Genomic DNA, 25826 nt, shown 5'->3' on the forward strand with positions numbered 1-25826 from the left:
AAATTCGTAAATAAATTTATTGGACCTTTTTTTCAGACTCTAATCATTTTTAGAGTGAATCAGAATATTCTTTTCTGGTCAGGGAAAAAGTTAAAATTTTGTCTGGAAATCAGGGAAAAGTCAGGGAAAAACGAAACTAAATTTTTGTGGCAACCTTGATTTAATATGCGACAACAATTTTTTTTCGTATTAATAAATTATTATTAATTTGAATATTTATTTGGAATATTTAGTAAAAGCTAATATTTCAATTATTTACAATAATCGTGATATTTTTGCCTTATATTATTAATATTAATTTATTTTATATTTAATATTATAATATTAATATATTTTCTTTTCAGAGGTGGGAATTCAAGCATCCGCAACCATTTTTGCGAACGAGGGAATTCCTTTGGCAAGAGGGTCACACTGCATTTGCAACGAAAGCCGAAGCTGACGAGGAAGTAATGACAATTTTGGATATTTACAGAAGTGTCTATGAGGATTTATTGGCAATTCCAGTGGTGAGAGGTCGTAAAACGGAAAAGGAAAAATTCGCCGGCGGTGATTACACAACGACAGTCGAGGCTTTTATCTCCGCTAGTGGAAGAGCAATTCAGGGTGCAACCAGTCATCATCTTGGTCAGAATTTCTCCAAAATGTTTGACATTCAAGTCGAGGGTGCTGAGGAGGGTGGAGAAAAGACTTTCGTTTACCAAAATTCCTGGGGCTTAACGACTCGTACAATCGGAGTCATGGTCATGGTATGTATAATTTCCCAAACAAAATTTTTCTTATTTTTTCAATTATTTGTTTATTTGTTTATTTTTATAATTTTGTAATTGTAGAATCATTAATTTTAATTGTTTTAATAGTATATTTCGTAACGAGTGCGAGCAGTTGGCAATTTTTGAATGAGCACTTTTTTTGGAACGAACTGTAGGCGAAGCGAAGCTTCGCCTACAGTTTGTTCCAAAAAAAGTGCTCGTTCAAAAATTGGCAACTGCTAGCACTAGTTACGAACGATATTTTTCATAACAAGGTGCAAAAAAGTGCCCTTTTTTGCACCGCGTTATGAAAAATTAATTCCTTAATTATTAATTAAACCAGCATAAATATAAGTGCGTGAAATTTTACTGCCCATTGTTGGTTACAAAAACTTTCCTTTTGAAATTTAATGAAAGTTTTGTATTTTTTAAGAAATATAATTTTTCGAAATATAATTCTTTAAAAATGCGATTGTATTTCAAAACAATTTTTGAAAGTAATACAATTAAATTCTTTTAAATATATAAAATTTATTATAATGAAATTTGACAAAACTTTTAATTGTTTCAATTTTTTAAACTATTTTCGTGAGTTGAATTATCTTCAAAAAAATTTGTATTACAATTTTTTAAAAGCCTAATTTTTTTTAGAATTTCGGCATTAAATTATTCAAATTTAAAATAATTTTTGTTAAACAAATTTTTAAAAACTTACTGTTATTTATTTTTATTAAAATTTCAAATAATTTAAGTGTAAAACAATTTGAAATTTAATTATTTCAAAAAATTACAACTGCAATTTTTACAAAAGTCAATTATTTTTTACAAGTATTTCCTAAAATTTCTGTTATAACGCTTTCAATATTCAATTATTATTTTTCAAAATTTTAACTGAAATTCTTTTTTTAAATTAATTCTTATTAGAGTTCAGCAATAATGAAATTGTTTAAACATTTAACAAACATTTTTGTAAAATTTAATTATTTTACAATAATGTTTAGTTACAATTCTTCCAAAAATACAATATTTAAAAATATTTTTTTAAAGTGAGAATAAAATTCTTTAAAATATAAAATTTATTTTAAATTAGAAAATTTCCTATTTTTTCAATTTTTTAAAATTATTTTCGGCAATTCAACTTTTATCAAAAAATTTTAATTTCGATGTTTTAAAAACCTTATTTTTTCAGAATTTATAAATAAAATTTGTCAACTTTAATTAATTTCTGTTTAATAAATATTTGAATACTGATTATTATTTATTTGTCCAACAGGAATTAGAATTTTAAAATATTTGCAATCTAAAATATTTTGAAATTTAATTACTTCTAAAACTTAGAAATGCAATTCTTCCAATTCTTGAAATATTCTCTAAAATTTGAACTAAAATTCTTTTTCAAATCAATTCTTATTTACCAAAAAGTTGTACGAGAATTAAATTATTTAAATACAAAAATAAGTGATAAAATAATTGGTTATTTCTTTAAATTGCAACTGTGAGAAAGAAAATTCATAAATTATTTAAGATTTTGAATATTTGATATTTTTTTTAATAGTTTGGATAACATTTCCTTTCATTACTGTATACTGTGAAAATCTATAGTTATTGTAAAAATTCTAATGGAATTAATTTCACCAAAAAACTAATCACACTATTTATAATTAATTGTCAAACTTTTTGCAAGATAATTTGAACTGCAAATTTGAAATTTTATAAAAATTCAATTTTAAATGAATTTTATTAGAAATTTTAAAGAACTGTAGATTTTTGAAAAATGTAAATAGTTCAAATACTTTTGAAATTAGTTAAATTTTTTAACCTATGTATTTAATTAATTATTCAAAATAATGGATTTATAAAAGAACTTTGGTTAAAAAAAACTAAAAAAATTGAATTTTGAAAAAGCTACAAATGATTGTAGAAATTTAATTATTTTTCAAATATAATAAAATTCTTCTCAGAAATTTAATTATGTTTCAAAAATTTTTAACAATTCTCGTCAAAATTTCAATTATCTTTATAAATAATAAATTCTTTTCCGAAATTCAATTATTTTCAAAAATTTTGATAAACTTTTTGGAAAAATTTCAATTATTTTCAAAAATTTTCCTCAATTCAATGATTTTTAATATTCACGATTTTAATACAATTTTAATCGAATTCCTCAAACAAATATTCTTATAAATTTTATGAAAATCTGAAGAAAGAATTCAATTATTTAAAAAGTTGTTAATATAATTCTTTATGAGAATGCAATTTTAAGAAATTAATCAATTATTTAATAAGTTCTTTATTTTTATATTGAAATAATTGAATTTTCGTAGAATTTTCTAATAAAAATTGATTTAAAAATGAATTTCAGTTAAAATTTTAGATAATTATTGAATATTAGAATTATTATATTAAGAATTTTTAGAAATAATTGAATTTTGAAAAGGTTTCAAATTAAAATCTTTGAAAATCTAAATTTTTCATACTTTTAACTATCAATGTAGAAATAATTTTTTTGAAAAAGTTATTAATTTATTTTATTCAGGGTTATAAAAAACTTTATAGATTTACAATTATTTTCATAAATAATATAACTCATCGCAGAATTTCAATAAAATTTCACAAAAGAATTCAATTAGGTCTTTAAAGAGAAATATTATTAAAAAATTCGTCTTAAGAATTCAATTATTTTCAAAAGTAATAAAATTCTTCGCAAAAATTTAATTATGGTCAAAAGTTTGAAAAAATTATCGTCAAAATTTCAATTATCTTTATAAATATTAAAATTTTTTTCCAAAATTCAATTATTTTTTCAAAAATTCTCCACCATTCAATGATTTTCAATATCTACTATTTTAATAAAATTTTCCAAAAGAAATGAATTATTTTAAAAAATTTTTGATAAAATTCTAAGCAAACCTTTTATTATTTTTATAAATAACAAATATTTCACAGCAATTCAATTATTTACAAATTTTTTTATAAATTTCTTTGCAATAATTCCATTATTTTCAAAAATATTCAATTTATTTTCACAGAGATTCAATTATTTTTATAAATTATTAAAGAACTTTTTCAAAAAATATTAAAAATAATAAATTTATGGAAGATGTTTAGTTAAAAACACGAGAAAAATTGAATTTTGTAAAAGTTACAAATTATTGCAAAAATTCAATTATTTTCAAGAGTAATAATATTTTTTGCAAAAATTAAATGTTGTTTAAAAGTAATGAAATTCCTCTTAGGGATTCAATTAATTTCACAAATAATAAAACTCATTGCTGAATTTCAATTATTTTTAATACAATTTGAATCGAATTTCTCGATAAATGTAATTATTCTTAAAAATTTTATTATAATTCGTTGATAGAATTTAATTATTTGAAAATTTGTTGATAACGATTCTTTATGGGAATTGAATTTTAAGAAACATTCAATTATTGAATAAATTACATATTTTTGTATTTAAATGATTGAATTGTCGTAGAATTTTCTAATTATAATTGATCCAAATATGAATTTCAGTTAAAATTGTAGATAATTCAATTTCGATCTTTGAATGTTTGAATTTTTCATACTTTTAACTGAAAGTTGTTGAGATTTAATTTTTTTGAAAAAGTTCAATTGAATTTTTTTTAAGTTATTTGAAGTTTTTATTTTCTAATATTTAATTGAAGAATTTCCGAATAATCGTTGAAATTTCGTAAAATTGAATTGTAAACAAAAGGATTTAAAAATGTTGAAAGAAATGTTTTAAAAATTATTAATAATAATTAATAATAATTAATTTAAAGAAGAATTTTAGTTAAAAATTTTGGAAAACAATAATTCAATGAAAATGATGAAAGTAATTTTGAATAAGTTTCAGTAACAATATTGTTATAATATAAAATAATGATTTAATCAGTCGGTCATTTTTAATTATTATAAAACATGAATTTTGTCTGGAAATCAGGGAAAAGTCAGGGAAAAATAAAATAAAATTTTTGTGACAATCCTGATTAAATTTTATATCTTGAAGTTTTGATGATTTGATTTTAATATTATTTCAAGGTTCACGCCGATGACAAGGGACTTGTTCTGCCACCGCGTGTTGCTTGCATTCAAGCGATTATTGTGCCTTGTGGAATAACAGCATCAACAACACAGGAGCAAAGAAAAAATCTTCTCGCTGAATGTGAGAAATTGGAGGCAGAATTGAAAAAGACTGGTAATTTGAGAATAAAGGGCGACTACAAAGACAATGTTAGTCCAGGATGGAAATTTAATCATTGGGAATTGAAAGGCGTTCCATTGAGAATTGAATTAGGTCCCAAGGATTTGGAGAAGAAACAGGTGACACTTGTTAGACGTGATACAGCCGAAAGATTGACTAAATCTAGAAGCGATATTTCATCGGCTGTTAGTAATTTACTTGAGGAAATACACGTCGCTCTCTTTAACAAGTGAGTAACATTTTTTACAATTTTAATAAATTAAATTCTTTTTTTTTGTAATTTTGCAGTAAATTTTCATTTTTGAAATTTTTGTTTCGAAAAATAATTTTGGAATTTTTCTCATGAATATTTATTTTATCAATTTCAGTATTTTTTGAAAATAAAACATTAGGTTAATGAAATTAAATTTTTTTGATTTGCAAAAATTCGATGTTTTAATTAGGTTTTAGAGAAAATTGAATTTTTTTTTTACAAAAATGTAAAATTTCTGTAAGTAGATAAAGTTTATATATATAGAATTAAATATAATTTATATACTACTATAATTTTATTTCTAATTAATAATTATAAATACCTAAATAAATTAAATACTAAGTGTATAATATTTTTTTACTTTAGAGCTAAGGAAGAATTGACGACACATGTAAAGCAGGCGCATGAATGGACCGATTTTTGCACTAATCTTGATAAGAAGAATTTAATTCTTGCACCATTCTGCGGAGAAATTTCCTGTGAGGATAATATTAAAACAGACAGTGTCAGGTAATATTTTTTATTTAATTACTAAGTTTTATGTAACATTTTTTAAAAATTTATTACTTGCCTGAAATAATTTAAAAAAAAATAATAATTAATTATTAACCTATTATAAAATTTGAAAAATCCTAATTAAATTCATTTGAAGAATTTCTTTCAACTTTTTTAAAATAATAGAGTTTCTTTAATAATTTTAATTGAAAATTTTGAAAGCAATTGAATATTATGAAGAAGAATTTTATTAATTCTTTCGTGTTATTTTATTTATAAGTTATATTAAAGATAATTTAATTCCTGCAAAGAATTTTAGTATTTATAAAAATAGTTGAATTATTTCGAAGACTTCATTAAAATTTTAGGTAATAATTGAATTTTATTGAAATATTTGAAAATTCTTCCGAAGAATTCAATTAAAATTGTTTTGAAAATAATTGAGTTTGTGCAAAGATTTTACTATTCATAAAATTAATTGAATTGTTTTGAAGGATTTATTAAAAGTTTAGAAAATAATTGAATTTTTTTGAAAAATTTTATAACGAAATTAACGAATTAAGAAAAAAATTTATTTCTTTAGCGAAATTTTATTGAAAATAATTGAATACAAAGAATTATATTAATATTTTTGAAAATATAAACAATAATAATTAATTTTGTACTTAATAAGTGAATTTTAATGTCAAAAGTAATATTTAGACACTAATTAATATAATTTATTAATAATAATAAAAAGAATCAACTTTTTTTGTTATTAAAAATAATAAATAATTCACTATTCATTGAAGCACGTGTATTAAAAATTGAAAACATCAATATTTTTAATATTAATTAATAAATGTTTATTGATTGCAGAGAGGATACGAGTGATGAACCTGGTGCACCTTCCATGGGAGCAAAGAGTCTTTGCATACCCTTCGATCAACCTAAAAACGATCTAAACAAAATGAAATGCATCCACAAGAGTTGTCAAAATAAACCTAAATATTACACTCTCTTTGGACGCAGTTATTAAGAAAACCTTTATTTATACATATTTAAATTATTATATTTCTGCGATAGTAGAAGGTTCTTTAGGGCATCGACTTTAATTTTTTATTTGTAAGTAAAGTCGAATAAAAGACTTGATATTTTATTTTCCTCTATCATTTATTTATTACCTTTATGATGAGTTCATAATTAATTATTAGTTTAATTAATTGTTAATTCGTTCATGTCACAATTACTTAAAAAAAATATTAGTAATTTACAGTCTCATTCAATTTTTTTATTCATTATTTTATTATTTATCTAGTTTGTTAATATTTATTAATTATTAATATAATAAATAATTTTTTATGTCCTACAATAAAGTGAATAAACGTTTTTTTTTATTTTTTAAATTTAAAAAAAAAATAATTAAAAATTAAGTAAAAGAACTGCAAACAAATCAGAAAGTAATTTAAAAATTCATTTAGTACTAGTTAAAATTTATGTTTAATCATTATTTTTTTTATTATTTTTTCATGTCTTATTATAAGATTTTTAAACTGATAAATAATTTTCAGATTCTTTTAAAATTATTTTTGAAAAATATTAAAAAGGAAAAAAAATAAAAATTTTTTTATTATTCAAAAATTATAAAGATATTTTTTTGCTTTTAAAAGTAATTTATAACTTTTATCAAATGTCGATAAAAAATTCTAATTTTCTCTGTTTTTACTTTTTTTTTATTACAATTAATTCATTTATTTAGAAATAATTATATTATTATTTATTAAAATATAAATTGTAGTTTATTTTTTTATCGTTTAATTTATTTATTATGCAATAATTGATACTTTTAATTTTTTCAAATTAATAAATATTGTACAACAATAAATTTATATTATAGTGTTTAGAAATACATAATTAACCCTCCGTCACACACCTAGGGAGGGATTCCCTCTACGGTTTCAGTATTTTTTAAATAACTTTTGTTTTCCTCATTGCAAAATAAAATCAGTTTCTATACCTTTCGACAATTTACTCCTCAACACATTTCTAAAAAAACATTTAGTTTAAACATAATTAATATTTAATTATGAAGCTTCAAAGCCAGAAAAAACTCGAAAAAGTGAGGTTATGTTAAATAAAAAAAATCAAGTTTTCAAAACATCTTTTGTTCCACTGTTGGTTAATGACAAAATTATATTATAAATATAATTAAAATGAATTGTTTAAAATTTTTGTTGATTCCTTTGTTTATGTTGTAATTTTGCTTATTTTACAACGTGGTGAGGGATTCCCTCTAAACGTGTGTAAAGTCGTAATTTTTTCCCATGTGTGTGATGGAGGGTTAAGAATTGTATAAGAAAAATTATTGCGAAGTTTCTAAATACAGATTTTGAATATTCGCGCGCTCTATTTCGACCAATCAGGTAACGTTGAGATTCTGTTCAATCTGCGCAGACGCATTGTCGGCAACAGGCTCCAACAGGCCTCCATGCGTTGGTGAAATTGTGAAGAAGTAAATGAGTGTAAAGTGTTTAACAACATTATTTCCAGTATTTAAGCAAAATTTAAACAAAGGTATACAATTTTTCTATTTTTAAACAATATTTACATAATTTAGAAGTTAATAACTAAGCAAACTAAGCCTAACAATTTTGTAAAATACGTTGAATCAAGTTTCTGAAATCAACCCGGCGAATCTCTAGGGTTATTCATCACATTGCATTGTTTTGTTAATTTGTTTTTTGCATTATTTTTTGTTTCTATCTTTTTAATTGTTGTCGAAAAGTTGTAAAAAGTATCAAAAATGGTGTTTTTTATGCCTAAAAGCATTGTTACAGTTTAAAACTAATTCTTTTGTTGGTATGTAAATGCAAAATTTTTCTTGATTTCCTGCTATTATTGTTATTTTTCGTGAATTGAAAGTTTCAGGAAATTTCCATATTCAAAGATGGCGGCAGTTATAAATTACTAATATCAATTTTAATCCTTTTTTTTTTATTTTTTATAGAGTAAAAATGGAGTAAATTAATAAACATGTAATATTGTGAAATGTGACGCGCCCCGAAAAAAGGTAAGAAGCAAATCATTTAAAGGTTATGTTTGTATTATTTTTAGCTTAATTAAAAGTTTCTGTTTAATTCTGTAAAATTAAAATTAATTTTTTATAATTATTTGAAATACAATGAAGACTTGAATATCAATAGTTTATATTGAAAGTTGACCTTCATCGTGTATTTTAATTCTAAAAATGACAAACATAACCTCAAATTTTTTGCTTCCTTTCTTCGAAGCGCGTTACAAATTATTTATAACGTTCACTGTAAAAAAGACCAATGTTGAATTACAATCGGGTCGTTAATTTTAAATTTTCCAGTTTGTAATTTTACTACGGTACACGTAATAATTTAACACCCATATAGTATTTTCACAATTAAAAAGTAAAATTATTACGCTTATCGTTGTAAATGTGTCACGCGTTAGTAAATGTACATCCCGAATGTTTAATCATTTCGTGATACATTGGAAACTTTTCGCTTCACGTATAACGTTGTATGTTAACAACCCAACCGTAAAAATATTTTCGTGTGTTAAGTAACTTACAGCTGATAGTTTTACCGACAGTATGTAGAATTATGTAGCTGTCTGTAAGTATACATTCGAATATGATATTTTTTGCCCGAATGTTTTTCTACACTGCGTGACGATGAAGTGGCATATAAGAAACTATGCGCATAGGCAAACGTTAATATTTTAATTTTAATTTATTAAAATTTCGACAATTTTAAGAATTTAAAGATTAAAGGAAATTTGTAAAGGTAAGTTCAAATTCTTAACATTTTTCATTTCTTAAATTTGAAAGATTTCTTTTTAATTTTTCATATATATCAAAGTTAATAAGGTAATGTCTTTTAACCTAAAAAGAGACACGTTTTTAATGATTTTTTATACTTAAAAAATTTTATTCAACTGTGTGAATTTTCTGTATGAAAATAATTTTCAAACATAAAAAATTTTTTCAGAATATCTTCATGGACTCTATTGCTTAAGCAGCTCGTATTTTTTTAAAATTAAAGTGGAAAAAGTATTTGTTTTTCCTGTTCTGTTGGGGAATTCGTTAACTTTGTACAAATGACAAAAAAGCTACAAATGTGATTTGTATATTATAAATATTTAATATATTTATTTATTTCTTACATTTTTCCTTTATTTCCTTTTTATAATTTAACCTTTATGTAATACAAAATAAATATAAAAAAAGAATAATTTTAAAATGCAGCGAAATTATTATGTAAAATTACCGACGAGTGGTCGATTTACAATTTGATGCGAAATCACATAAGAGAGGTTATGTTACGAACGGTAAGTAAGTTAACATTCGGGCTGTAATAGTACTACGTCATACGTGAAGCGAAAAGTTTCCAACGTTACACGTTGTAAATTTACATTGGGCTTTTTTACAGTGTTGGATATCATAATTTCTCTAAATAAATTTTTGAAATATACAATTAAAAAGATTTTGAATAATTGAAATTTTGTAAAATTTAATTGAAAATAAATAATTTTTTTAAAGTATTTTATTACAATTTTTGAAAACTAACTTTTGAAGAATTTTAATTGAAAATTTTGAAAATAATTGAATTCTCAAAAATTTTAATGAATAAACTTTAAGTGTAAATTCAATAAAAATGAAAATTAATGGAAATTAAGTTCTAAAAATAATATTAGAATAGTTTTAAAAAAAGTAAATCTCTAAATTATTTCGTTCTAATTTTTAAAATCCAATTATTTTCAATATTTTCAATATTTCCGAAAATTCAAACCACAAAATAATAAAATATATAACATTACAATTTTTGAGAATTATTTTTAACATTTTTGGAAAAAAATAATCATATTCAAAGTTTTTAATTAAAATTCTTCAAAAAATTATTTTTTTTTAATTATACAAAAATTCTTCAATTATTTTCGAAAAATTACATTATAAAATAATATTTATAAGAAACTAATTCTTAGAATTGTTTTACCATAATTTTTTAAGTTTCAATTACCTTCGAACAAAATATATTAAAATTTTTTAAAATTTACTATTTTAGAATTTTTCAGAAGTTATTTATAATTAAAATTCTTCAAAAATTTGATTATTTTTTTTTAATTTTTGAAAAACTATTATTTAGAAAAGATTTAATCAAATTTCAATTATTTTTCAAAGATTTTACTAAATTTAAATTTTTTGGACATTTTTTAATTATTGTATGTAATTGTAAAACTATTGTCTTTCGAAAATTATTTAGAAATATTTTTAAAAAGTAAATTTTAAGAATTTCTTAATTAAAAGTTTTGAAAATATTCTACCTTAATATCTTAATTTTTAGAAATTATTAAATTTTAGAAGTTGAAATTTTTAAATTTTTATTTCCTGTGAAAAAAGAAATAAGAAGTATTGAAATAATATTTATTTAGTAAAATTATACAAGTTTTGATTAATTGAATTTAGAAATCAGGGAAATACAAAATAAAATTTTGGTGACGAGTAAATTAAATAAACGACTTTTTTGACTATTTTTCTATTTTTAATCGACTAAAGCGACTTTTCTTGCTCGTTAAAGTCGATCCGAGGCCTGTAATTTTAGTTTTTAATACATCGAATTTTTAATTGCTTTTTTCTTCTTTGTTTTCATAGAATTTTATAATTTTAATAATTATACAAAAAATTGGAGAATATTTTTAAAAAATCGTTCTATTTTTTTAGTTTCAAAACAGAAGATAAAATTAATTTCAACCATGTCTGAAATTCTTGACCAAATTCCCGACGTTGACATTGATTCGGATGGAGTTTTTAAATACATTTTAATAAATGTAACAGATAAAAAGAGCAATTCTAAAAAACCAATTGTCCGGGGATACGCCAGAGCTCCTTATCACGGTGAGTTTTTAATTTTCTTTTCAATTTTTCTATTTTCTGTTTTATAAAAGAAATTTATTAACATTTTTTTATTCGTGAATCAAAAAAAGGAATTGGAAATATGAATTAAGTATACATTTAAATTGATCTTTATTTATATTATAATTACATTGCTTATGTATCGTAGGCATTAACAAAAATTAATTATATTGTAATTACATTTGCTTAATATTTATATTGTAATTTATATTAATTTATATTATAATTATCATTCTTTCGTTAAAAACAGCACAAATTGAATTTCAATCAGACTCGAATGAAATCGATTTTAAGTAGAAAAATGTTTTTAAATAATTATAATTTACGTGGAGAAGTAAAATAGAAATTAACAAAATTTAATTAAAACTTGACTAAATACGGAAAATTATTATCAAAAATAATAATTACATTCTTTTTAAACTTTTATTTAAAAAAAATTCCAATTCCATTAAATTCTGTTTATCTTACGCTATCTTCATTAATCATTAACTGACATTGATTTCCTTTAGGGAGCGTAATTAATTATACCACAAATGCAGTTTTCAATATTTTAAATAATTACTAATTATAATGAAAATTAAATTTTCAAGTGAATCGAGTTTGTAATTAATTCGCAACATTAATTTTGAAAATTATTTTAAAAAAAAATTAATCTATTAATATCAATATCTGTTAATATCAAAATCAATCTGTTTTAAAAATTCTATTTCCTAATTTAATTAAATTTATGAACATAATAATTGTTTACAATATATTACAGGTCTCGAATATTATAACTTTTTCGACTTTTTTTCAACTTATTTTCAAAAATTGCAACTTTTTCGTCTTTCCTTCCAAATATTGCAAGAAAATACCACATTTTTAGCATAAAATGCAACTTTTATCGATTTTTAAAGTGTGAAAAAAAACTATAAAAAAATTTTTCAAAAATTATTATTTTATTATTTTTGAATCACTTTTTTAAGATATAATTAAATTTTTCAAATATATCTGTAATAAGAATCTTTTTGAATAATTGAAATTTTCTAAAATTTAATTGAAAATAATTAATTTTTTCAAGTATTTTGTTATAATTTTTGAGAATCAACTTTTGAAAGAATTTTAATTGCAAATTTTGAAAATAATTGAATTATCAAAAATTTTAATGAAAAAGCTTTAAATGTAAAATTTAAAAATAAAAATGAATGAAAATTAGCTTCTAATTTTTTAAAATTCAACATTTTCAATATTTTTTAATTACATATTTCCGAAAATTCAAATACACATAAAAAATAATATTTTAGAATTATTTTTAACATGTTGGAGAAAAAAATCATGTTTAAAAATTTTAATTAAAATTCGTCAAAAATTTAATTAGTTTTTTCAAATTATACAAAAAAATTATATTAAGAAATTCAATTATTTTTAAAAAATTATAATACATTAAAATATTTCTAATAACTAATTCTTAGAATTGCTATATCAATATTTTTTGATTCGATTATCTTCGAATAAAGTGAATAAAAATTTATAAAAATTTACTTTTTTAGACTTATTAAAAAATTATAAATATTTATAATTAAAGTTCTTTAAAAATTTGGTTATTTTTATTTATATTTTTCAAAAATTCAATTATTTTTAAAAGATTTTACCAAATTTCAATTGTTTGGTAATTTTTCATTTGTATATATACATAAATACCTAATTAAAAAACTATTATTTTGAAAAAATTATTGAAAAATATTTTTCAAAAAATTAATTGTAAGAATGTCTTTATTATAATTATTTGAAAATATTTTATCTTAATAACTTGAGAAAAAAACACGGACAGATACAACTATTATAACAAATTGAGTTTTTGTATTATTTAAATAATTGAATTCCAGAAGAAATTTCGAAAAATTATTTAAAATAATAAATGTGATTTAGAAATTTAGTTTAGTTGAAAATTGTAGAAAATAATTAAATTCACGTAGGGTTATAATTATAATTTTTAGAAATTATTAAAATTCATAAATTTTACTCATTATCCGCAAACTTTCATATTTTCCTGTAAAAAGAATTTTGTCAGGGAAAATAATTTTAATGTGAGTAAATTGTCAGGGAAATTGATAAACTAAAAATTACGACCACCCTGGTCTTGAAAAAATATTTTTAAGAATATGTTTATTATAATTTTTTGAAAATAAGCCTCAATATTCAATAACTTTAAAAAAAACATGAACATAGTTACAGTTTCAATTATTAAAGAAAAATTGAATTTTTGTATTTAAATAATTGAATTCTCGAATAACTTTCTGAAAATTATTAAAAATTAATATAAATAATTGATTTAGAGATGAAGTTTAGTTAAAAATTGTAGAAAATAATTAAATTTTGGATTTAACGAAATTATTCAAGTTTTTAATGATAATTGAATTTAGAAATGAGTGAAAGGTCAGGGAAATAGAAAATAAAATTTTTGTGACAGCACTCAATTAAATAAACGACTTTCTCGAGTTTTTTTTTTGCGCCTTAAAGTCGATCCGATGTCTGATATTATAAAAATGGCTTAATTTTTAAAATAAATTGAATCAATAATTAATTAATTATATTTCCATATTCAAATCTATTCTGTTTTAAAAATTGGATTTTTAAATCTTTGTCTTATTATTAGAATTTAAAAAATTTTTATTGAAAAATAATTAAGTTACAAAAAAACCGCAGTATAATTTATTGACATTGGAAAAATTTATACAATTTGAAAAGTAAATGTTTTCGTTTTTATTTAATAGAATAATATATGTAACTATTGCTTCTATGTTCAATTTACAATTCAATTCATTTACAACAATTCACAATACAACATTTACAACAATTCAAACATTTTATAAAATTAAAACAGAATACAAAAAAGAAAACAATCCGAATTAAATATTATAGTTAAAAAAATAATTAAATAAGGAAATAGAGAAAGCACGTCAGTTAAACTGAAAATTTTTTAATTACTTCCACTGTAAAATAATTAAAACATAATAGAAACTAGTAATGTTTTTTTATTCTAAAATTGGAGTAATTACAATTTTTAATTAAAGTAAATTTACTCATTAATTATTATGAATTAAATTTTGGATTATTAAAATTAAAAAACAAAAATGTTTTTTAATTTTTATATATTTTTCCACTTTGTATAAAAAAAAGTATTTTTAATTTGCTGAAAGTAAAATTTGTGGGATAATTATATACGCTCCATTTTCATGACTCTAGAAAAGAGAATTTTTTTTTTTTTGTTTTTTATCGTACTTTTTAATTTCACTATTTACAAAGTGCACGCGCTATATAAACGGTACGATTTATGAGACAGGAAATACACAGATGGAGATACATAAGATGCGAACTACTATAATTTTTTTTTTTTTTGTTTCATCGTTCATCAAGGAAAAATATAATTCTGATTTCAACAAACTTTGAGAATGGCAGTCCGATATTATGTACTTTAAAAGTTTTGAAAAAGTTTCTTTTCGTGAAGCTCATTTTTTTCCTTTTTTTTATATATATAGTGGAGTTCATGTTTTTCGAAATAGTGTTCAGACTATATTTTCATTTTTGAGGAACTGTCAGTTTTTGTTTCTCGAGTAGGTATTTATAAATTATTTAAAAATTCTGTATAGTACTTTATTTTTAGAAAGTATTTTTTTCAATTTATTTTTGAAATATTACAGAAAGAATTTAGAAAGAAATTATAGAAATATTTATTCGAAAAATATTTTTATTCTTGAATTACATTTTTTTACTGAATTTATTTACATAAGTACGAGAAATATTAGTTCAAAAAATATCACAAAAAAATTCATAAAATGAATTTTTTAAAAGTATTTTTAAAAAATTAAAAAAAATTTCAAAACTAAAATATAGGTAGGTAAAAAAGGGGACAATTTAAAATGTTTATTTTTTAAGCAGAAATTAAAAGTTAACAACGGTAATTAGTAAAATTTAACTATTGCAAACTTCGCACTCATCTACTAAAACCTACTATTTACTACTTTGTTTACAATTTGCTACTATTTCGATACTATTTACAGATTTCTGACACCAAAAGCTACTTTCTTCTTTTTTTCACAAATCCGCTAATAATTGAAATAAAGAAATTATTCTTAAAAATTTTAATAGAATTCTTAGACACACTTTAAACAATTTTAATTTCAATAAAATTCTTTTAAACGATTTAATTATTTTCAAAAATTTTAAGAAAATTTTTTTGGTAAGAATTCAATTATATGAAATATAATTTCTAAAAAAAAAATTGAAAGAAATCAATTATTTAAAATATTTGCATAAAATATTGTGGAAGAAATTAATTATTTTCTAAAATTTTGATAACATTTGTTTATAAGCAATAATTATTTTCATAAATAATTAAATTGATTCAATTCTTTGTAAAATACAGTTTTAACTATTGGAAGTAGGTAATTGAATTATTTTTTTTTATTTTCATAAATTTCTTTGAACAAATTCAAATATTTATAAGAATTTACTGAAATTCGTTGCAAGAATTCAATTCTTTGTAAACTACAGTTTTAATTATTGGAAATAGGTAATTGAATTATTTTTTTAAATTTTCATAAATTTCTTTAAAAGAATTCAAATATTTATAAGAATTTACTGAAATTTGTTGCAAGAATTCAATTATTTTCATAAATAATAAAATTCTTCACAGAAATTCAATTATTTAAAAAAAATTTTTTTTAATTATTTTTAAAAATTTTGATATAATATTATATAGAAATTCAATTTTAAGAAATAATGAATTATTCAATCCATTATTTATTTTTGTATTTAAATAATTGCATTTTCGTAGAATTTTTTAACAAGAATTTATTTAAAAATGAATTTCTCTTAAAATTTTTAAATTTACACTACTTTCAGTCCGCTAATAATTGAAATAAATAAATTATTCTCGAAAATTTTTATAAAATTCTTTGAAACGATTCAATTATTTTCCAAAATTTTAAGAATTTTTTTTGGTAAAAATTGAATTATTTTTCCAAATAATGAAATTTTTCGCTGATATTCAATTATTTTCAATATCTACTATTTTAATAAAATTTCACAAAAGAATTAAATTATCTAAAATAAATTTTAATAAAATTCTTTGCAAAAACACCAAATATTTTTATAAATAATAACATTTTCACAGATTTTTAATTATTTAAAATACAATTTTCATTAAATTTTTTGAAAATTCAAAATAAATTCAAAATAATTTTTTTAAATTTTGATAAAATACCTTATAAACAGTTAATTTTAAGAAATAATCAATTATTGAATCAATTAAATTTATTTTTGTATTTAAATAATTTAATTCTCCTACAACTTTCTATTGAGAATTGAATTAAAAATGAATTTAAGAAAAAATTTTAGATAAAAATTGAATATTAGAAGCGTTATAATATGAATTTTTAGAAATAATTAAATTTCAAAAGATTTTTAAATGGTTTGACTTTAAAAATTTTTATTTTTGTAAAAATAATAATTTTTAACTTTTTGCTACTTTTTTGAAATGTAATTATCGAGTGCGAAGCCTGCTATTGGTAAATTTTTGTTCGAGTTTTCTGTTTTTTTAAATAAATTTCATCGACTAAATTTTTTTTTAATTTTTAAAATTTTTTTTAGCCCGGAGTAGATTTTTAATTGACAATATTCTCTAAATTATTGTTTGCAAGTATCTTAGATTATTGTTTATAAAATTTCTATGATTAAAAAAATGGTCAAATTATTTTTCTAAAGGGCGACGAGAAAAAAGATAAAAATTTTTTTTAATGTGGGAGAGAAATAGATAAATTTTTTTAGAAAAATAATTCCCTGTTAAATATTTAGATGTAAAATCTAGAGAGATTCTCTTTTTCTTGTTCACTTTGTTCTTTAGTTTTTTCTGTCTTAATATAATTTTTTATACGTTTTTTATACGTACCTATGTAAAAATTAAATGAAGCTGAAGTCAGCAACGTTTTTAAAAACGAAAACTATTCTTTAAGAAAAAGTTAATTTCTTAAAAATTTGTGCACATAAAAATTTGAGTTTAATTAACTTGAAAAAAAATTCTAATATTTAATTTTTCATTTTTAAAAACGTTACGGATTTTAATTTCATAAAATTAAACTAAAATTAGTTATTTTTATAATCTACAGTCGAGAGAAATTGATGTTATTGGGTTTATTAGGTAAAAAGTTACTCGATTTTCAATCCTGACTCTTTTCTCAAAGTTTTTTTTCGTTAATAATTTTTCATTTCTTGTTGTGTAATGTTAATGAAGAATTTTTAAAAAATTAAAAATTTATTGCCAAGGAAGGACTGCCATGATTTAAATTCAATAATCTCTTTTAATAATATTTTTATTAAATACATTTTTTATTTTATTTTGCATTGAATATTTTTTTCATTTTTTAAAAAATAAGAATCAATTTCTCGTTTTTAGTTCATCAATAATGTTTCTTTTTTTTCATTGAGAAAATTTTTTAATATACGGAGAAATTGAATTAAATCTATTTTTTGATATGTAAATTTTTTATTCATAAAGTGTGTATAATTCAAGTCTCTATTTTTCTGTAAAAAAAAAGAATTAGATATTGAACTTTTTAAATATCAATTTAAAAATTTTTGATTCCCCTAAATAATGTTTTATGAAATTCAAATTATAATACATTTGAAATATGAAAATTCTATTAACAGGATTGCCACAGGTCATCGAAATCAGGGAAAATTAATTTTTTTTCTTATTTCTGGAAAATTAAATTCATTTTTAAATGTAGAATAACTTTCTTAAAGTTATTAATATTAAAATCCACTTAAAAAACATGTTAGTTAAACAGATTTGCAATTTTCAGAAATAATTGAATTTTATAAAATTTTAAACTACAAAATTTTTGAAAATTCCAATTACTGTGAATAAATTAATAATAATTACAGAGATCGCAGTGATTGTTTTTATGTAATATTAGATAAAAAAAGGAGATTCATATATGATGAAAATTGGATTTTTCGAATTACAATAAGAAATTATTTTAACATTCTAGAAATTTTACTATATTTAAAGTAAATTTTAGTAAAAATTAAATTTTACTTCAGATTTAGTAAAATTAAATATTTATTTAAATTGTAAATTTTTTCTAAAAAAAAGTTATACATATTCAAAATTTTACCAGAATTTATTTAGAAATATAACCAGGAAAAACTGGAAATTTGAAGTAGGTTTCTCGGATGAATCGTAAAATAGTATCCAAAATAATTTTATTTCTAAAGAGATATAATTAAAATTATTATTAACTCGTTAATTTTAAAAAGATTAAAATTTAAAGATTTTTTAAGAAAATAAAAATTTAAGCACATCAAACCTGGAGTTGACTTAACTTGAAAAAAAAATTCTTTTCTAATTTTCAGTTTTTAAAAATATTGTGGACTTCAGCCTTTTAAAAATAGTTGAATTTATTTTAAGAATTTTATTGCATTGTTCGAAAATAATCAATGGAAATTAGCCGCTGTAATTAATTTAGTTTTAAAAAAAGAAACCCTTAATTTTCTAAAGCAAATTTTTGCATTTAAAAATAAATTTTTAAATAATTGAACTCTACTATGTACTTGAATTTTTTTTATAGGTTTCAAGGAAGAAATCAGAATTCCATTTGGAAGTTACGGAAAAATAGAGTTCAATTTTTTGTGGCAACCCTGATTAAACGAAATTTTAATGATGTATACTTAGTAATTAAATTTTAATTAATTAAAATAATGTTAGGTCATTTAATAATTGTTTACAAAAAATTCGGTTAATTGAATTGATTTTTTTTTATAAATTTTATGAACGAAGCTAAATTTGGTATAAAATAGAATTACCATTAACTTTTTAAACTCATTTAACTTAAAATTCGGCTAAATAAAAATTGGGGCTACTGAAAATTCAGTAAATTAGAAACGAATGGAAATTCGGAAAATTTGGACTAATTTAGTTTCAATATATTATTATTATATCGCGTAAAATGAAAAGAAAAGAATTTTACTTTTTCAAAGTTAAAAACTATATATTTTTCTCTAATTTCATTTTTTTCCATTCGGTCATATAAAAAATATTAATTTTAATTCCTTTAGCAAAAAATAAAATATATAAAAAGCTCTTAACATACAAAATTCTAATCTTCCTTTAATAATACGTTGAAATCCGCAAGGTTTTTAAAAACGAAAGAAAATAAAGAAAGAATTTTTTTTCAAGTTAAATTCATCTCTAAAATAAAATAAATCGTCGCAGGGCTCGAACTAAGTCCGTAAATCCCACAATGGTCCGTAAATTTACTTCAAGTCCGTAAAAGTCAGTTTTTTTGAACAAAGGTCCGTAATTTGATTGAGAAAAGGCGAAAAGTTCGTAAATTGTAAGATATAATTTTGAAAATTTTCGAGAAGTTACAAATGATTAACGAAATTCAATTATTTTCAAAAATTTATAAAATTCTTCGCAGAAATTCAATAATGTTCCAGAATTTATAAACATTCTAGTCAAAATTTCAATTATATTTAGAAATAATAAAATTCTTCTCCGCAATTTAATTATTTTCAAAAATTTTAATAAAATTCTTGTCAAAATTTCAATTATTTTCAAAAATTTGCTTCAATTCCATGATTTTTAATATCTGCTATTTTAATCAAATTTTCCAAAATAATTCAATTATTTAAAAAAAATTAATAAAAATTCTATGCAAACCTTTAATTATTTTCATAAAATAATAAAAGTTTCACAGGAATTCAATTATTTTCATAAATAATAAAACTCATTTCAAAATTTCAATTATTTTTGATACAATTTTAATCGAATTCCTTGAAAAATGTAATTATTCTTTAAAATTTTATTAAAATTCGTCAAAAGAATTCAATTATTATTTAAAAATTTATTGATAAAATTTTTTATGAAGCAATTCATTTGTTTTCATAAATATTAAAATTCTTCGTAAAAATGTAATTATTTTCAAAAATTATAAAACTCATCGCAGAATTTCAATTATTTTTAATACATATACAATTTTTATCAAATTCCTCAAAAAATGTAATTATTCTTAAAAAATTTATTAAAATTCGTCAAAAGAATTCAATTACTTAAAAATTTGTTGATAAAATTTTGTATGAGAATTAAATTTTTGAGAAACATTCAATTATTCAATAAATTATTTATGAATTTTGTTTTTTTAATCATTTAATTCTCGTTGAATTTTCTAAGAAAATTTGATTTAAAAATGAATTTTAGTTAATATTTTAGATAATAATTAAATATTAATAGCATTATAGCTTGAGTTTTTAGAAATAATTGAATTTTGAAAAGGTTTCAATTTAAGAACTTTGAAAATCTGAATTTTTCATATTTTTAACCAAAAATTCTGTGGAATTAATTTTTTTGAGAAACTTTAATTTCGGATTTTTTTGAAATTATTTGAAGTTTATATATATTTTCTAATATATATTTAAGATTAAAGAATTTACGAATAATTGAAATTTTGTAATATTGAATTGTAAACAAATAAATTTGAAAACTATTAAAGAACTTTCTCAAAAATTATTAAAAATAATGCATTTATAGAAGAATTTTAGTTAAATACACGAAAAAAAGATGTAATTTTGGAAGAGATACAAATTATTGCAGAAATTCAATTATTTTCAAAAATAATAAAAAATTTTACAGGGATTCAATTATTTTCGTAATTATTAAAAAATAATGCATTCATAGAAGAATTTTAGATAGAAACACGAAAAAAAATTAATTTTGGAGAAGTTACAAATTATTGCAGAAATTCAAAAAAATTAAATATTGTTCAAAAATAATAAAATTTATTCTTCTTAGAAATTCAATTATTTTCACAAATTATAAAACACATCGCAGAATTTCAATTGTTTCTGATACAATTTTAATCGAATTTCTCGAAAAATGTAATTATTCTTAAAAATTTTATTAAAATTCGTCGAGAGAATTCAATTATTTAAAAATTTGTTGATAAAATTCTTTATGTGAATTCAATTTAAAAAAAACATTTAATTATTCAATAAGTTATTAATTTTTGTATTAATATAACTCAATTCTTGTAGAATTTTCTAATAAAAATTGATTTAAAAATAGATTTCAGTTAAAATTTTAGATTATAATTTAATATTAAAAGCATTAGAGCGTGAATTTTTAGAAATAATTGAATTTTGAAATTAATTTTTTTTTTGAAAAGTTTAATTGAATTTTTTTTATATTATTTTTAGTTTTTATTTGAAGAATAAAAGAATTGAAGAATTTACGAATAATTGAAATTTTGCAAAATTGAATATTTTTAATCAAATGGATTTGAAAATTGTCAAAGAACTTTTTCGAAAATTATTAAAAATAATCAATTGAAAGAAGAATTTTAGTTAAAAATTCTTGAAAATAATAATTGAATTGATAATGATTTTATCACTCGGACATCTTTAATTATTATAAAACATGAAGAAATTCATGTCGAGTTATCGATATCTTCATGTTTTATAGTTAATGAAAAATTTATAGTTTTAATTAAGTAGTTTCAGTAAATGGTTCGTAATTTTTCATTTTTGGTCCGTAAAGTCCGTATTTTTTAATACTTTCACTGGTTCGAGCCTTGTCGTCTGATTATTTTTTTCATTTTTTAAAAACATTGCGGATCTTTTGTTACGATTTTGCTTATAATTTTGTAGTTCGATATATTAATTCTTTTATAGAATTAAAAAAAATTAATACAGGAGGGGGGGGGGGGCTAGGTATTCGTCTATCAATCACTTGTTTCTTTTTTAAATCACAGAATCAGCAGTCATCAATAAATTCGATGTGAAAGCGGTCGTGGGAATTCTTCTTTGATGCTCTCCTCGATTAAATTTAAACACAATGTTTCTTTTTAATTTTTTGTCTTTTCCTTTTATTTTTTATTTCTTTCTTTTCAAATTGCTTATTATTTGTGCAAACTAATGCGCATCATTTCGATTCTTTTACATTGTTTGAACTTTATTTTGTTTATTTTGTTTATTTACAAATTGAATATTGACATTTCTCGAGATATTATTCTTTGAGAGTGATTTTTAAGCATGATGATTTTTGTGTGTATGTATAAGTGTTTTGTGGTTTTTCTTTTATAGAGATAAAAAGAATGAAAGAAAGAAAGAAAGAAAGAGAAAAATATTCATATCGTGTCACTACGAAGCTCTTCTGAAACAGCACCAGGCTCTTTGTATGTTGAATCCTTCTTTACAGTTTTTGTTATTGGAGTTCTTCAAGTTCTTGGTGTTTTCATCGCTATTATTCTTGATCGCAATGCGGGTCTCGTCTGTGAGGACCCCATCCTCTTCTCAGGTGCTTTTTGTTTCATCATAGTGCTTTATCAAATCTATTTCAGCCATTATTTCCTCTTTCGTTTTAATTTCCTTTCTCTCGCTAGTGAATAATTCTTTATTTTGACTTATTGACTGTTGCTCGTCATTTGATTTTGAATGCTCTTCTATTTTTCCCAATGTTCTTGTTGTGTCGCGTATTGGCGATGGACTACTCAATAATTCGAAATTTGGCTCACTGTGTATCAATGTGAATGGAACTTTCACTGATATACCACCGCCGATTAATTCGTCGATCGGCGATATCATCAGTTTTACCTATAATTGGAAAAAAAAGATAATTAACGCAAATACAGACTTGATAATATTATACAGTACGAAAACCTACCACGTCAGTCATGTCCCATGAGTGGGAGTGAGACAGACTTATGCGATTCTCATACTTTCCTATGACTGACGGATAGCTTTTCTTACTGTATATCAAAAGGAATAATTGCTATTGAGTAATAGTTTATGGGAAAATTAATTTGAATACTGCTTGTTTGCTTATAGGTGAATTTTATCGAAAACTGTCGCCAACTATTATTTCAGATTAATATTTAATTAATAAAGAATCGAAAAGCAAAAGAAGATTTAATTTTGAGACTGTCGGAAAATAATAAAAGGAATACATTTGGACAAGTGATTTTCAATGTTTTAAAAATTGTAATTTTCTATTTCGTCTTTGTTACAGACTTCGAACTCACGCGATTATTGATGCTTCTTGACACTTTTTTCACCACAAACAACTATTTAGCTAATATTTTTATAAATAAGTTACTAATGACACTTATTTCGTTAGAAAAAAGCTAATTAATGGCTAATAATTTAATTTAATAAAAGCTAATAATTCAGGGCTCGGATTGTGCGACTTTTTTCGACTTTTTTGTGAAAAAATGCGACTAATCGACTTTTTCGAAATTTTTTTTAGTAAAATGCGACTGAAATTAAAAATTTTTTTTTTAAATTTAAAGGAAAAAGTTTGAGTCAAAAAAATGTTCTGTTACATTTATTTACAAATTTCTTTCAAATTTTTCGAAAACATCAATAACTTCTTTTTTAAATAAATATTTAATTATTATTTTTCCATACACTGAAAAACTGTTGGTAGAGCAGTTCCGCTATTGACTGTTGTGCAGCGCAATGGCGTTGGCGAGCGGCTGCTTGACAAAAAGGTCAGCAGCTCTATCAAAAAGGAGAGTTGCTCGCCCAAAAAGGAGAGTAACTCGCCCAAAAATAAAGTGAGCTGTGCGTTTCTTTTTAACGCAGCAGTTCACCGCATTGGGCGAACAGCTCTACCAACAGTTTTTCAGTGTAGGAATTAAAATTTTTCAAAAGATTCAAATTCAAACCTTTTTGAAATTAAACAACTTATGAAAAATTGTTATAAAACATGAAGAAATCGATCACTCCAAGTCTTCGACTCGAAGCAATCGATGTCTTCATGTTTTATAATAATTAAAGAGGATCGAGTGTTAAAATCATTATTTTATATTATAAGACTTTATAAAAAAAATTTTTTAATTATTTTTTATGAAAATAATTGAATTATTGGGAAGAAATTTATAAAACATTAGTAAGTAATTGAATTTTGCAGAAGAATTTTGATATTTACAAAGATAATTGAAATTTTGAGGAGAATTTAAAAAAAAATTTTATTATTTATAAAGATAATTAAAATTTTGACGAGAAATTTAAAAAAAAAATTAAAAATAATTGAATTTCCTGGATGAATTTTATTATTTATAAAGATAATTTAAATTTTGACAAAGAATTTTATTAAAATTTTTACAAATAATTGAATTTCAGAGAAGAATTTTATTACTCTCAAAGATAATTGAAATTTTGAACAGATTTTTTTAAAAATGTTTAAAAGTAATTGAATTATATATTTAAATTGTTTTTTTTAACAATTTAAATTAACTGTATTATGCATTATTATTTGTCAGGTGGTCAGTCTAGACTAATTTAAATTGATTTCGATCTTGTGCAATGGAAAAATAAAAAATAAAGAGTATTTTTTACAAAAATATTTTAAATTGTTAACTTTGAGTAACAAAAAAATGAATAAGCAATTAAAAATTCAAAAATCGGTTTAAAGAGATCTCTTAGAAATTTTATCCCCTTTGATTTAAGTCCAAGAACATCAAAATCCAATAAAATTTGTAAGCTCTAGAAAATTTTGAAGAGTAAAGTGTAAAAAATCCCACTGTGAGGCGTCCCGGGTAAAAGATACTGCGCTGGCACTGAAACGTGGTCGCGCTTCCACAAAAATTGCAATATCTCGAAAACTATTAAAGTCTCCATCGTTTTCTTTTTTGTAAGTGAAAGGTGAAATTATAAGGAATATTTTATTATATATCGAAAAATACTCAAAAATCGGTCCCGTGCTTAATAAATCGATTCAAAAAATTTTTTTTACTTTTTTTTTGAAAAAAACAAAAAATTTTTTTTTCTTTTGAAAAATTCTGAAAGGACATGATTTTAACTATAACATATTTAAATTTTATTAAAATCCGTTAAATTGTTTCGGAAATATTCACATTTGAAAAAAATCTTATAAAAAAATTCAAAATGGCGTAACTTTTACAATTTTGAAAATTTTTAAAAATCCTTTGGTACACTTATTTTTGTTATCAAATATAACAACTTCACCAAATTACAGAATAATCCGTAGACCCCATGCAAATTGTAATTTTTCTGACGGAGTCTTACCCATTATACAAAAATTTTGTTAAGAAATTTAATTCTTTTTGAAAAATGCCATTTGAATATTTCAAAAAAAAAATTTTTTTTGCAATTTTTTTATCTTAATTTTTTAAGATTGAATTAACTTCGGACAAAGTAAGT

The 25826-nt window shown here is 21.2% G+C and overlaps 3 protein-coding genes and 1 long non-coding RNA gene across 10 annotated transcripts in view; 3 read left to right on the top strand and 1 right to left on the bottom strand.

Moving 5' to 3' along the window:
- The window catches only part of LOC122503324 (bifunctional glutamate/proline--tRNA ligase), a 34515-nt gene extending 27673 nt beyond the window's left edge, over window positions 1-6842 (top strand). For all 3 annotated transcript variants that reach the window (XM_043613815.1, XM_043613816.1, XM_043613817.1), the window contains 4 exons: window positions 345-746; window positions 4794-5185; window positions 5576-5719; window positions 6563-6842. In XM_043613815.1, the coding sequence (XP_043469750.1) occupies window positions 345-746; window positions 4794-5185; window positions 5576-5719; window positions 6563-6722 (1098 nt within the window). In that variant the 3' untranslated portion in view covers window positions 6723-6842. The remainder of the gene's footprint in view (window positions 1-344; window positions 747-4793; window positions 5186-5575; window positions 5720-6562) is intronic.
- Window positions 6843-8100: 1258 nt separating this feature from the next.
- Window positions 8101-25826, top strand: part of LOC122503404 (14 kDa phosphohistidine phosphatase-like) — a 323366-nt gene continuing 305640 nt past the window's right edge. For both annotated transcript variants that reach the window (XM_043613927.1, XM_043613928.1), the window contains exons 1-2: window positions 8101-8257; window positions 11433-11606. In XM_043613927.1, coding sequence (XP_043469862.1) covers window positions 8200-8257; window positions 11433-11606 — 232 coding nt within the window. In that variant the 5' untranslated portion in view covers window positions 8101-8199. The remainder of the gene's footprint in view (window positions 8258-11432; window positions 11607-25826) is intronic.
- LOC122503405 lies at window positions 9005-9876 on the top strand. Its single transcript, XR_006301740.1, has 2 exons — window positions 9005-9498; window positions 9703-9876. It is a non-coding gene; the product is annotated as an uncharacterized LOC122503405 (long non-coding RNA).
- LOC122503402 (arrestin, lateral eye-like) overlaps window positions 22163-25826 on the bottom strand; it is a 253422-nt gene continuing 249758 nt past the window's right edge. For all 4 annotated transcript variants that reach the window (XM_043613922.1, XM_043613925.1, XM_043613924.1 and 1 more), the window contains exon 10: window positions 22163-23255. In XM_043613922.1, the coding sequence (XP_043469857.1) occupies window positions 22956-23255 (300 nt within the window). In that variant the 3' untranslated portion in view covers window positions 22163-22955. The remainder of the gene's footprint in view (window positions 23256-25826) is intronic.

Source organism: Leptopilina heterotoma, unplaced genomic scaffold (assembly GCF_015476425.1).
Source record: "Leptopilina heterotoma isolate Lh14 unplaced genomic scaffold, ASM1547642v1 Lhet_26, whole genome shotgun sequence".
Classification (NCBI taxonomy): domain Eukaryota; kingdom Metazoa; phylum Arthropoda; class Insecta; order Hymenoptera; family Figitidae; genus Leptopilina; species Leptopilina heterotoma.